Here is a 15086-nt window from a genome sequence, read left to right as displayed (position 1 = left end):
CCATTACTGGGTTTTGCTGCAACTAACAATCAAGGGTCTGGTGGTCATTTAAGGAAGGAAATGAGAATGGAGTGGGGAAGGATGGTAGGAGAGACATTTATGAAATACTTCCCTTAACTGATTTTGTGGGAGAGTTCTGAGATTTTCTCATAGGACCACACCTTGAAAGCCTCCATCTGGGTAAGATCAAGATGAGACATTTGCTGACTGCTTATACCCTAAGGGTGGGATGCTCTTCCTAAGAACTTCTGAAAGCTTCTTTTCAAAGAAGCCCTTGTCGTAAGAAAGACAATAAGATTTTTGCAGTTTTCTTCCTTCCCCTTTTTTGGGCCATGGGGGTGGAATTCTGGCTAATAGTAATCAGAACCATGTTTTTTGATGTTTTGTTTTCTTTCATGCAGACAGTGCAATGCTTGGACATGTCATGACCTTAGCAAGGAAAATGCCTTTAAAAAAATTCAGTACTGGGAATTTGGAACCCAGAAAATTGGAATCTGTGAAGAATGCACATCTAAACCTTTAACATGGTACCTCTAGGGTTTGGAAATGCAATGTGTGTGTGGGGGTGAGGTGGTGGGGGGGTGTAATTCAAATACTAGCCTGGAGGAATCATTTTGATTACAATGTGAGAAATGTAAGAAGTTATTGTAATGAGGTAAGTTCTGGTCCTTATATTATTAGCAGACCAATGAGGACACAGATCAGGTAAAGCAAAAATTAATTAGAGTATTATGGGGGCTTTACAATATGAGGTAGTCAGAAACTTAGCAAAACTAGGTCTGTGTTCTTAAAAAAAAAGAAAGAGATTACAGAGAGACCTTATTAAAGCACAGAAGGCTCAGCTATTTAAGATGGTGACATACATAGAGGCAGGAATGTGCAAAGAGAAGCTGAAAGGCAGCCAGGCCCTGAAGGAATTTCAGTGGAATTTCTTCACTGGAGGAGTAGTTAATAAATAGAACAGATTTCTAAGGGCAGAAACTAGAGCAGCTACTACAAATACTTTTTTTTTTTTTTTTTTTTTAAAGAAGGGAGTGATAAGAAGTTAGAGAAGAAAATGTTAAAACAAAGAAAAGCAAGCTTCTTTGCTAGCAGTCCTGGCCACCTCCCGTGCAAAAAGTCTGTTCCCAGACATTGAGAATGTTGTATCATTTCATAATCATAAAACAGACTGCGGAGTTGGCCGTGGGTGTTAGTTTTAGATCAATGCTAGATATTATTAAGAACTGCATGTAATATAATACTCTTCCAAAGTCTGAAAGATCATTTGCTTTGTCTGGCTGGCAACATTTCTGCTATTTCTCCATTGTACAGAGGGACAGAAACAAGGGCTAGAGAATTCTTTTGTGTTCTGCGATGGTCCCTCCTCCTGCCTTTGATGCAGAGCTCTTGCTCAGTCTGATGTACAAAGCCTTTTCTGGGGCAGTTTTAATATACTGAGTGTTTAGGAATCTGAGTCTCTGAGTGTTACTTCTGTTCCCCTCAATCAGGTAGGTTGGGATGGCTACTAGCTCACTGTGCACATGGGTCTTTCTTCTTCGATTGTCAAATGATGACCAAAAAGGAATAGGTGTTTATATCTTTTGACCAATATATCTGCAACCTTATCAATATGCAGATTTCCACCTGCCTCATCACTCAAAAATTTTTTCTTACCAAGATTCAACTTGGAAATGAGTAACTTTAAATTTACCAATTGATTCATGGGACTAAAACTAGTATTATTTCTGTTACCAGTTCTCTATTTGGGTCCCTCTCTTCCATGAAAAGTGAAAGAAATATGTACTGAAAACCTTGAGATCTCACAGCCCAGGGATTGTGTGAGGGCACCAGCAGAAGCAGCCCCTGTGAATCTCGGAGTTGATGAGTACGTGGAATGACTGGAGTTGCCACGCCGTGTAATTTCCTGGGCCTCACGATCATCTGGATGTTTGTAGAGATACTGATTCCTCTACTCCACCCCGGACCTACTGAAGCGGAATTCCTGGGTTTGGGGCCTGTGAGTCTGCATTTATTTGTCACGGAGGCGATTGTGAGACATGTGGGCCTAGAGAACTGGGACGTGTTGTTTGAAGGGGAAGAAATGACAAGGGCTAAGAAGGCAACCTTATGGATATTTGCTTTACTTCAGCCCAAACCTTGCTGGGAAGAGCAAAGGCAGCAAAGGTTACAGGGGGTCCCAAGCAGCAGGAATCTGGGGTGCCAAGCAGGCAGGACACATATAGAATTGCCAGAATCTGTGCAGGAGTGAACTGAGGCCAAGACAGGGAGTGTATTAGAAAGTATAAAATAAGCAATGAACAGAACACTCTGATATTCTGCACATATTAGAGATCATTGGTTGAAAATCTGGCAGACTCAAGCACAAAACAATTTACTGAAAGGCTGGGAAGGCACTTGCAGATAGAAGGCAAGGCTGTAGAGTGAGCCAGACCCAGAGGAATTGAAGGTAATCTCTTTAGCAGTTCCAATGGCTAGGAGAGGGCGTGGCACCTTGATCAAAATTCCCCCAGGCTGCATACAATGGGAGAGGGTGATTCCTGTAAAGGAACTCGTGGTGCACTTACTGAAAGTAGGATGTGAAATGGATGGATGTGGGGCAGTCAAAACAAATGACTCCTTCAACCAAAAAGCAAGCAAACCTAGCAAAGTCAACCTCACTATATGAACAGGCAGCAATCAGGGGCCCTCCAGTAAGCAGGCTAATGTGTGTGGTCAAGGGCCAGAGAAGAATCAGGATCAGGGACAGAGAGAGACAGAGGATCTGGAGGGCACGTACTCAGCAGTTAAGGGAGACCTGCCATAATGTAATTCTGCTTATGAAAGGTCTGAAGGGCTGGCCCCTGTTCCCCTCCCTCTGGGCTCCTTCAGCCTGTGATAGGCCCTACTTTGTGAGCCCTCCCTAGGCAGGGGTGCCCTCTGCTCTGCAACCTTCACCTCTGCTTGGTTGCCCACTGAGGAACTATTCAATCTCTTTCTTGCTTCCTCTACCACATGAGGGAGGAACTTTCCTCCCTCATGTTCCCTTGGGAACTGTTAAATTGCCAGGGGCTTCCATTCTCTTGCCTGTTTCCCTCTGGATTGACCTCTCTAGGCTTAGAGGACCCATGACTTAGGACAGTTATGCCAGCACCATGGTTGGTTAAATAGGCCTTTGTGGGTTGGCCTGGGAACCATATCACTATTTCTCATAATTTTTTTCTATGGGGAAATTCTTTGAGTTCCAAACACCCCATTGACTGGTGACCTTTTACAACACAACAGTCCTATCTGGGCTCCACAGTAGGGTGAGATCACTGGGAGTTGTCCGAGCCAAGCTGGGAACAGCAACCCAAGCTGGGACAGGCCAGGGTCAGAAGCCAGGAGCAGGGAGGAATGTGAAAGGACAGCAGGGTTGGGGTGGGCTGGGGTTAGACAGTGAGTTCACAGCAGAGAGATGTCAAAGTCAAGTGGAGATTTAACTATCTAAGTACATGGATGAATCTAAGATCAGTCTTGCTGGAATAGGGCTTGGGCAGGGGGAGGGGAGATGATGACATGACAGAGAGGGAAACCAGGGTGAGTAAAATGTGGTCAGAACACCATGGGGCAAGAGATTTATTGGGGCACTGCCGTTATTATCTCACTCTCTCTTGGGACCTGACTGCTTAGAGCTGAGGAACTTGGCCACCTTTTATTTATATCTGTTCTCCCATTGAGTGAAGCAGAATTCCTGGGGATATGGGGCAAGGGGAGCTTACCAAGAGCAATGGTTTTGGGTTGTTGGTACATCCCTGCTGGTGCCATTTCCTTCACCCAGATCCCTCAGGCTCATTGCCCACATTCCTTGTTGCTACTTCTCTCTCTTTCCTGGTTCTTTCCTTTTACAAAAAATTTCCTTGTGCCCACAGCACCAATCTTCCAACTTCTGTGCATCTGCAACCACACAATGGGTGAGCTGAACTGCAAGGTTGTGCTTTGACTTCAGGTGGAGTCTTATGTTTCTCTACATTGGATCTCATCACCTCCTGCATAATTACACATGGACTCTCTCCTGCATCACCACCATCCATTAGAACATCAATTGAAAGACAAGTATACGTAATATCTTCCACTTAGAAACTAATGGTACCTTGACCCTACATTTCTCTCCAGTTTCTGTCCCATCCACTGCCCTTTTATAGCAAACCCCATGAAAGAGTTGGCCTTCTCAATGTCCTCTGATTCTCCTTTCACTTTCTCCCCTTTTTCAGTTACAGCTTTATTGAGATATAATCCACATACCACACAATTCACCCATTTAAAGCATTCAATATTTTTACACCAATTTTTACACCAATATACACCAAGTTGTCAACCATCACCACAATCAATTTTAGAACATCCTCATCACTTCCAAATAAAATCCTTTATCTATTAGCAGTTACTCCCCATTTTCCTCAAGTCTCCTCCAGGCCCTAAGCAACCACTTTTTGTCTCTACAGTTTTGCCAGTTGTAGACATTTCATATAAATAAAATCATACAATACTTGCTCTTTTACTTAGCATATTTTTAAAACCATTTTTTATTTTCCAATTACAGTTGACATACAATATTATATTAGTTTCAGGTATTCAACAGTGATTAGACATTATAAAACTTACTAAGTGATCATCCTGATTTTTAAGGTTCATCTATATTGAAGCATGCATCAATACTTTATTTCTTCTGATGGCCAGATAATATTCCATTGTATAGATATAACATATTTTATTTATCCATTCATCAGTTGATGAACATGTAGATTGTTTCTGCTTTTTGGTTATTATGAATAATGCTGCTACGAATACTCATATACAAGTTTTTCTGTGGGCATAAATTTTTATTTCTTTTTCATTTCTTAAGTTTTTCTGTGGATAAATTATTTACATACCTACCAATGGAATTCCTGGGTCATATGATAAATCTATGTTTAACATTTTGAGTAACTGCCAGGCTATTTTCCAAAGTGGCTGCATCATTTTACATTCCCATCAGCAATGTTTGAGAGTTCCAATTTCTCCAATTCTAGTCAACACTTGCTTATAATCTGTCTTTTTATTATAGCCATCCTAGTGGATAAGAAGTGGTATCTCATTGTGGTTTTGATTTACATTTTCTTGATGGTTAATGATGTTGAATATTGAGCATCCACTCCTGTGCTTATTGGTCATTTCATCTTCTTTGGAAAAATATCTATTCATATCCTCTGCCAAGTTTCTAATTGAGCTATTTGTTCTTTTCTTAACAAGTTATAAGAGTGCTTTATATATTCTAGACACAAGTTTCTTATCAGATATATCTGTCACTATTTACTTCATACAATGAATTGTCTTTTCACAATGTCTTTGAAGCACAAACTTTTTAAATTTTGGTGAAGTCCAATTTAACTATTTTTAAAAATTGTTGCTTATGCTTTTGGTGTCATATCAAAGAAACTATGATTTAATTAAATCAAAATTTATTCCTATGGCTTTTTCTAAGCATTTTATAGTTTTGATCCATTAATTTTGAGTTAGTTTTTGTATATGGTGTGAGGTAGGGGTACAACTTTATTCTTTTGCAAAAAGATATTCAGTTGTCCCAATGCCGTTTATTGAAAAGACTATAGAATTGTCTTTGTACCTTGGTTGAAAATCAATTGACCATAGATGTATGGGTTTATTCTGGAGTCTCAATTCTATTCCATTAATTTAAATTTTTATCCTTATGCAAGTACCATACTGTCTTATTTCAAGTTTTGAAATAGGGATGTGAGAGTCTTCCAACTTTGTCTGTCTTTTTCAGGATTGTTTTGCTCTAGGTTTCTTGAATTTCCATATAAATTTTAGTATCAGATTATCAATTGTTACAAAGAAGCCAACTGAGATTTTGATAGAAATTGCACTGAATCCATAGAAAAATTTGGAAAAGTATTATTATTGTAACAACATTGTCTTCCAACCCCTGAATGTGAGATAGCTTTCCATTTATTAAATATCTTTCTTTCAAAATGTTTTATAGTTTTCAAAATACGAGTTTTGTACTACTTTTGATAGATTTTTCTTCAAATATTTAGTTTTTTTTTGATGTTATTATAAATGGAATTGGGGTTTTTATTTCTCTGCATAAACAAACATTTTTAGACTTTATTCCTGATACAGTCTTCAAATTATCACACAGAACTAACTGCTTATGAAGAATGTTTTAAGCTATGTTGATGATTTTAAAACAGACACATTAAAAACAAAAAAAATCTTCCTCTTTTCCAGGAGAAATGTTTTATGTTAAGTTATCCACTTCAAACATTTCTGATGTCAATTCTGAGTGAACCAGGATGGTCGCTTCCTGTCTCGTTCAATGATCCTCTGGCCCTGATCTTGCTCAGATGGTGTCTCTCCCATGTACAGCACCATGGTCTCTACAGTAGGAGCCTTAAAAGGGCCTCCTTCTTGTTTCTGATTTCTGCAGTCTCCTTGTGCACATTCTCATAACAATAGCCACAAAAACATGTTTCTGTTTCAGATGACCACATTCAGGACAAACATGTATGTTGTTCTTAACTTGAATAAGCTTCTGAGGATTTCTTCTCCTGCACAGGTTAACTTCAATGCTGTGTCTGTTTTGGGGCATTGCCATCCAAAAGATACTATCCAAAAGGCTAGAACTCTCCTTACTTCCATTAGTATCACTTGCTGATTCTGTAAATATAGCTAGACCTTGGACCACTAATGCTGGTTCCCATAGAGGGCTGGGAAAGCCTGGCCTGTTCTTCTAAAGTTTCCACTGCAGTGGTTCCCAACAGTTCTGGAGGAGTCTTGGGCTGTAGGCCACGGAGGAACCACCAGCACCAGTGTGGCCCTGGAATTGTTTTCTTAATTTCATTTTGTATTATTTATTGCTAGCTTATAGAAATACAATTGATTTTTACATATTGATTTTGAATCCTGCAAACTTGCTGAACTTGTTTATTATTTCTAATATATTTTTTAGCAAATGCAGATTCTATAGGATTTTCTACATACATGCAAGATCCTTAAGATCTATATACAAGATCATGTTATTTGCAAATAGAGATAGTTTGACTTCTTTCATCCTTAAAAATCAGGATGACTTTTAATCCCAGTTTCCCCATCCCAATAAGTTCAACTTCATATTTTTATATGGATGCTCAGGCCAAAAACCTTGGACTCACCCTTGACTCACTTCTTTGTCTCACCACATCCCATGTATTAACAAATCCAGTCAGTTCTCTACTTTCAAATTTATCTGAAATTTAAATACTTTTCCACTTCCTCAATCACTAATATAAGCCAACATACTTGTTAATCTGAATCTCTGCAATTATCTCCTTCCATCATTTCCCTCTACAAGTAATGTTTTTAAAAAGTCATATCATGTACCTTTTCCGTATTAAATACTTCAGTTCCTGCACGTCTCATTTAGAGTAAAACTGACAGTCCTTATTATTGCCTATGAGACCCTATATTATCTGTGTATTAGTTTTCTCTTGCTGCATAACAAGCTATGAAAACTTAGTGGTTTCAAACAAAAAATAAAAATTTAACAACTCTCACTGTTTCTGTGGGTGAGGAAATAGGGAGCATCTTAGGTAGGTGGTTCTGGCTTAGAACCTTTCTCCAGGATGCAGTTATGATGTTGGAAGATGTTGGTTGGGGCTGCAGTCATCTGATGGCTTGACTGAGGATGGAAGATCTGTTTCTGAGGAGGTTCACTCTCGTGCCTGACGTAATAGGCTGGTTCTTAGTGGCCTTTGTTCCTTTTCATGTATGCTTCTCTTTAGGCTGCTTGAGTGTCTTCACAATATGGAATGTGGTTTTCTCCAAAATGAGTGATCCAAGAAAGAGGGCAGGCCCAAGCTATCCCTTTTATAATCTAGCCTCAGAAATCACATAATATCCCTTTTGTCACCTTTTAGTCATTAGAACTAAGTCACTAAATCCTGCCCTGATTTAAGGAGACGAGAATTAACCTCCTCTTTTTGAAGGGAGGGGTATTAAAAAATTTACAGACAAATTTAAAACCACCAGAGTTTGTTGTTCAGATACTTCTCTCATCTCATTTTCTTCACTGCCCCCTGCGTGCTCAACCACAGCCATGCTTGACTTTACTATTCCTAAAACATGACAGGAATGTTTCCACTTCAGGGCCTGCACATTTGGTGTGCACTCCGCCTGAAAGAGTTTTCCTCCAGACAGATACATGACTCATTTACTCACCTCTCACAGCTCTGCTCAATGCAGCCTCATCACGGAGGGCTTTCCTGACCACTAGAGCTAAAATAGCACATTTCCCTTCCATATCTCCCTCTATGTGCTTTACTTTGCCTTATTTTTTTCCTAGTTCATATATATATTCATCTTTCCCCTCACATACCTGCTCTTCTTGGTCTCAAGTATAATCTCAGTGCCTTGAACATTTGCCTGGCACACTGTAGATATTTGATACATATTTTTTAATTGAATGAACACACTGAATTACTCTTCATAACGATCTTGATGGGTGTATCTACCACATGACACCGGACATTTGTAGGAATCACATTTTCAGGAAAGCAGCTGAGAAGAAATGACTGTGTGGGTGGCTTTGCTAATAACACTTTTCTTAAATTTGAGCAGTACCCTTTCTCATATATTTACATGGCATTTTATCCAAAATTTTGGTTATAGAATTTCAAATAACTTTTCAAAAACTCAATTTTCAAACTCCCAAAGGCTTTTGGGATTGATATTAAATTGCAGTATTCCAACAAAGCATCCATTATATAAGCATCAGAGCCATCATGCTTGAAAATTTCCTTTCTTTCCACAAGCCCCCCTTAATGAGCACTTTGCTGTGAATAATGCTTTGATAGAAAAGATAAAATGAATTAGCTCACACATTTTGAAAGTGTATAGATATGTTCAGTTAGAAATATTTTCATACCAGGAATCTCCAAGTCAATAACTTTTGATGTTGTTTTGCTTTTTATCTGAATTAAATATTTAGTGAAAAATATGAATTCAATATTCTTGATATTTGCCAAAGTATTACCAATCTGATTCTTTTAAGAAACATAAAAGTTTGTGCTTGGCCTTAGTGACTACTCATTAGGTGTTAATATTCTGCAATTATTTTTAAGAAGGTTTATTAGTAAGCATTACTCTACCATATTAAGCACTGACTTTTGAAAAAATCTTTTTTAGTGCTTGAGTGGTATCTTGTATCTTCGAACACCTTTCTGTATCTTGGCTCTTTTTCTATGTCATATTAAATTATCTTTTTTTTTTTGTTAATTAAAATTTGTGTCACTTTAAACATTCTTTTGAAATAAACATATTAGCCTATAGCATCTTCATTTTCTGGCTCTTTGTTAGCCAAGAACTGAAAATGATAACACTTTTAAATGGGTTGTGAAGAGCGTTGAAATGCTGACCATGCATTATCAAATGACAGGATGAAACATGCCTGTGTGTGTGTGTGTGTGTGTGTGTGTGTGTGTGTAGGAAGAGACTAGAAACAAAAAATTGGAAATGGTTTGGAAAATTAGAAAATCTTTTTTATTTCTAGTCTTTGCTTCTTTCAGGAGACTTGCCTTATTCTTCCATTTCTGCAGAATAGTTTTAGGGGCTACTCTAAATATGTGGCAGAAGGTGGTTGACCCAGAGCTCTTGAGTTACATCTTCATCCATCAGGCCAGCCCATACCAGTGTGGAATTCCTCAGTCCCAATTCCACACTCTCAGGAAAGAGAATCTGATTGGGTAGGAATCTGTTCTTCATCCAAATAGCTGTGGCCAGGTTGTGTAGTGCAGACATACTTGCTGAGGTCCCAGCCTGTGAACAGAGCAGGCAGATTCTAGAGAAGAGGGAGAGGCAACAATCCAATAGGTGCTCAGTACTCTTGTTTTTATTTAAATATATATGCCTTTACATTTTGAAGTGTCCTATATAATATAACGATACTGTGGAATTAATTTTAAAGCTAAGCACTTGCCTTAAGCAAGCAAATTAGTGTAAATATTCTTATTGATTGGAGGCTCTCTTTCTTCCCATATCCAATCAATTATCAAATGTCACTGATTTAAAAATAAATTCTGTTTTAATATGTACTTAGTGTGACTGCCCTCTAATGCTAGCTAGTATTTGTTGAGTTTGATGTTAAGTCCCCAACAGCACATATAATCTTCACAATCCCTTATGAATAGAAAACTGGGGCTCAGTAAAGTTAAGTGTCTCTTGTCTAAAGATACATTCCTAATTGATCACAGGATGAAATTTTAATTCTTGTTACAATCTCTGATCTCTTATTCACAACTAACAAGGGATAAAGCAACAAGCTAAACAAAACCATGTGGCAAATCCAGAACATGAGACATTGTATAGGACAACTAGTCTTGTCTCTTCTACAAATTAATGTCATTTTTTTAAAAAAAGAAAAGACCATCCTACGTTAAAAGAATCTTAAGAGGCATATAAACAGATACTGTATGTCGTCCTGGAGTAGATATTCATTTAAACAAATCAATAGTAAAGGACATTGTTGGGTGATTGGGTAAATACAGTCTCAGGTTTAGATAAGAAAATTTACTGAAATACTTGTTGACTGAAAAAGCACGTTTAAGAACTAGGTGACAGTATGATCTCATTTAGATGAAAGTAAATATGTGTATCTGGGAGTATTTGCTCTAAGGTGTCATAGTGGCGATTTCTAAATAGTAGGAATGCAATATTTTATTTTTTCATATGTGCTTCTCTGTATTTTAAAGTTTTTACATCACATATGTACTGCTTATGTATTAATACAATGTTGTTTTTTGTTTGTTTGCTTTTAAAGATAGTGCAAGCACTGAACTTAGAATGTCTTAGTTCTGGTCCATGGTTCTGATTCTGACCTAATATGGTGATCTTGGGCAAGTTATTTTCCTCTGTAAGCCTTGCTTTACTCAACTCTGAATTGGCTTTGATCACAGGACACTTTCATACGGTTACTGAGAGAATTAGAGAGATAAAAAATGCAAAGTACTTAACGAAAAGTCTGTTATCTAGTCATGACCTAATAAATGTTAATTATTATTACTATGCTCAAATGTCACCAGTGAACATCTGAATGTAGCCTTCATCTGAGAAATGAAGCCAACCTAATGCTTAAAATCATGGCTTTGGTCATATTGAGGCATATTATAGAGTAAGATGTCCATAAATGAGTTTCCTTAGATTAATATGCTAAGGGCCATTCTTTATGGCTTAACTGAAAACCAAATAAGGGCCCTGAACCAAAGCACATTCTGTTCCTAATGGTCTGTGGGATGCAGACACAGGCTAATGCAAGAAAGCATTGATAAACTTGGGAGTTCATCCAAATCACTCTTCTCTGCAGTACTCTAAATCATCATTTGAAAGTTTAAATTTCACAAAAAGCAATTTCACCACGACAAGGGCACTACTACTTATTACTTATATAATGTGGCCACACCATCTGTGGTAAAAACCACAATTTTATAAATTGTTTTTAATGACATATTGTAAGATTCTGCTGCATATGAAGTTCATGATGAAGTCCTTCAGTGAGGTATCTTGAATTAAAATCAACACATTAATGACTTTTTTAAAAAGGCAACATCCACATTCTGCTTGATGAACCAAGGATGCAGGTTGCAGATTTCATGAAATGGAATTACCAGATTAACATCCAGAAACTGTATTAGAATTCTAGATCACCTTGAGTCAGGTCATCTTAATTGTCCACATGCCAGTGAAGGCCTCCAGGAGTTGAATCAAGTTCAGAGGAATCATTGGCTCCATAACTTACCCTTCTCCCCCTTAAGATGTCCTGGTAGACATTAAGAAAATATAATGCAGGAATATGTAGAGATAAATATAAAGAGAGCTCACTAAAGGTTAAAAAGTGGTGAAGAAGAAACTTTGTCAACAATTAGTTATATTGATACCATAAGAAACAGCAAAAGACTATTAGAAATAAGATACTCCACCTTTAAAGAGAAAAAGGGCCAGTGTTCTTCTTTATTTAATTAAAAGCAATTGCTATAACAGATAAACCTTGAAATCCCAGTAATTTAATCCAATAAAAGGTTATTTCTTGCTCTGGTCATAGTCCATTAAAAGGTTTCCTGGTTAGCAGCCTTCTGAGGGAATATTCAGAGGCCCAGGCTCCTTCCAAGTTGTATGGTCTTCATAATCACTTATCCACTTTGGTCTGGAGTAAACTTCTATCACCCTCTGTGGGGAAGAACTGTACATTAATTATGTAAAGGGGGCTAGGAAATACTGTTCCTGTCTGGGGAGCCATTGGAGCAACAACCCAGCACTGTAGAAAGGAGCGCAGATGTGGGATGGTCAGCTAAACATCTCCACCCCCATTCCTTCTTTGTCCCATTTTAGGAGCAAGTACTTCATGTGGAGGGTGGTAGTGATGGTAAAACCCTTTGTGGCTTGTCAGGTTAGCTGCACAAGGCCCAGTAAATGATATGGTTATTGACATTGCTAAGCATTACCCAATTCAATAAACATTTGTTAAGAATCCAGCATGTGCCAGATTCTATAAGGCACTAAGGGAGAGAATAATGAATGAACTTGGTCTGGAAGAAAAGTGAGGAGACAGATATATGCATAATTAACATTAATTGAAGGTGAAATAAAAGTGCCAAAATTGAAGTATAAATAAAAGTGTCAGTAAATGCCAACCAGGAAGACATTAAATTTTAAACAGTGAGCAGAGAAATCTGTTCTCTATGCAAGACTCTTATTTTCTAGGAGAATAAAAGAGGGGTTATTGAAAGAATGTGAAGGTCACATGAAATGAAAATGCACCCCTGGCCGGCGGGGGAATGGAGCCTGGGGCAAGTGAACTATGGCAGAAGCAGCCTCTGATCCCTGTTATCTGTTTCTTTTCATCCCTCTCTGATTCTGCTGACCTCCTCAGCTTTCACTTGGCCTTGTACTATTGCCAGCCCTAGCTCGATAGGACCTTTTGGCCTTAGTATTCAGCCCAAATTTTGGAAGGAACTTGATTGTTTATGAATTGGCTGATGGGTAGCCTGGCCTTGAGTCAGCCATTGCTGAGGGACATGAATATGCAGAAAGGATCTCATGGCACGTGATTTTCCCCCTGTTTGCAGAGACTGTGATAGAGGGTGGAAAATTAGCTGCCCAATACGGGGAGGGGTGGGCAACTTTTGTTTCTCCATTAAAATAGGTATTGTATTTAACTGGGGGTAAAGGCTGAAGGATATTTCTGATTTGAATAGAGTATGAACAAAGGCAAGAATGGAGGAAAACCCAAGCATATTTTGGTGCATATACTTGGCACTGAGAGCGATTGGAGTATAAGATTCATGGGGCTGGTGGAGGCCAGAGCCAGGGAGCTTGGAGTCTGCAGACAATGGAGAGGTGTTAGAACTGGTTTTTAGGGAGGTATTATACAAAAGATAAAAAACTCAGTACTCACACAGGTGACGTTGTGAGTGTTCACAGTGGTTTCTCCATGGATAACTTGTCAACCAACATCTTAATGGTCACCAAAAGCCTTTTGCTATGGAACTGGTCACTCTAACAGAAGGACCAGTGGTGTAGTGAAAAGAAAAGGATTTCAAGGTTTGGGATCAGAGAGATCTGTGTTCAAATCCTGACTCTGACATTTTCTAGCTGTATGTCTTGGGCAGTTACTTTGTTTTTGTAATACTTAGTTTTCTCACCTATATGATGTAATTTAACTTTCATCCAGTATACACTTGTATGACATGACTGGAGGGTTATGGATAGGTTAAGGGTCCATTAATTTGTCAGTGCCATTGTGTAATTATTGTGGAGCAGAATGAATCAGACTTGTAGTAGGATTAAATGGCATAGTGCTTATAAAATGCTTAGCAAAAAGCCTGGCACATGGCAAAGAGTCATTACACATTAGTGTTTTTTCTCCTGTCCATTTCTCCTTGAAAATTTCAAATCTTCAATATGATGATGACAGCTTGAATCAGCAAGGAGTCCTTGAACTGGCTTGTCATATGATGGCCCTCTAAGGCACCTCAGCAGTCCCCAGCCCAGCACACAGGCCGGGAAGCTCCTCACGTTCTGTCAGAGGGATTCATCTTCAGCAATGGCCCTTGTCCAAGCCTGTGGATGTAAATACTGCAGATACCCAATTATCACTCCTGGATCCTGTAGGGTGTCAGCCAGCTACTGATTTCTAGCTCACAGTTTTGGGTAGTAAGTGATCCACTGGAAATTCCTTGGGCCCCTGTCATTGGGAATGATGCTTATTAGTATTACATAGAAAGTATCATAGTGTCCATTTTTTTAACCCCAGAGGTTTGAATATTCCCATTGCTAAAGCTTCAGGAAGAATGCTTGCACAGAGAATACAGATTCCACAGCAGTATTTGTCAGTTTAGGACGTGCGCTATACAATCTCTCTTACAATTATATAAAAATCATAACTCATTGTCCAGAGCTAAAACTTCTGCCTCCACACAAACAATTCCTGAATGTGTTGTAAGTAGTGTGGCTGAAAACAAAAGATTATTATTTTTTATTAGAGTTTGCTGTATACAAGTGTACGAAGTAAATGGAATCAAATTCTCATACTAAACCATACTGAATGTGGTTTAGTCATTTCCAGTAAATCCTTCTGGCTTCTCCATACAATCTCAGATTAGAATTCCAAACCCTTCAGGGATCGTTACCTGTGATTCCTGAGCTGTTGTACCTACCTGACCATGTAACCAATGTTTTAGTGTCCAGAATGAGGAAAATCGGGTGAAGTTCTGGACAAATGGATGCATTTACAAGCTTATTTCAACCCTTATTTTTTTGTTTCTGACTGACAGTGTAGGATTGGACATAGTCAAGTGCAAATGCAAGCGCAAGGAAGCACTGAAGTACTAATTGCTTGATATTCAAGAACAGTGTAATTGGTAAAGCACAACTACACAGAAATTGATTACAAAGCCCTTGCTCTTGAGAAGTTCTACAATCACCACTAAAGGTGCCACTAAAATTTGTGTTGATTGCAAATCTTTTTTAATTTCTCTTCTAGAAAGGAAATGAACATTTTAATTATGTCCCTCTGAGGAAATTTAGAATCTTTTGTT

The 15086-nt window shown here is 38.4% G+C and overlaps 1 protein-coding gene across 1 annotated transcript; it reads right to left on the bottom strand.

The window, feature by feature from the left end:
- Window positions 1–6294: 6294 nt before the first annotated feature.
- On the bottom strand, window positions 6295–8299 carry MRPL32 (mitochondrial ribosomal protein L32; the record flags this gene model as incomplete). Its single annotated transcript, XM_081142174.1, is given in 6 exon segments — window positions 6295–6437; window positions 6440–6484; window positions 6487–6751; window positions 6755–6795; window positions 6798–6851; window positions 8218–8299. Coding segments are annotated over 6 exon segments (630 nt in total).
- Between the last annotated feature and the right edge of the window lie 6787 nt (window positions 8300–15086).

Source organism: Miniopterus schreibersii (genome assembly GCF_964146895.1).
Source record: "Miniopterus schreibersii genome assembly, chromosome: 7".
In the NCBI taxonomy this organism is placed as follows: Eukaryota; Metazoa; Chordata; class Mammalia; order Chiroptera; family Miniopteridae; genus Miniopterus; species Miniopterus schreibersii.
Note: the sequence above shows the minus strand (reverse complement) of the source record. Positions and strands in the feature narration are given on the sequence as shown.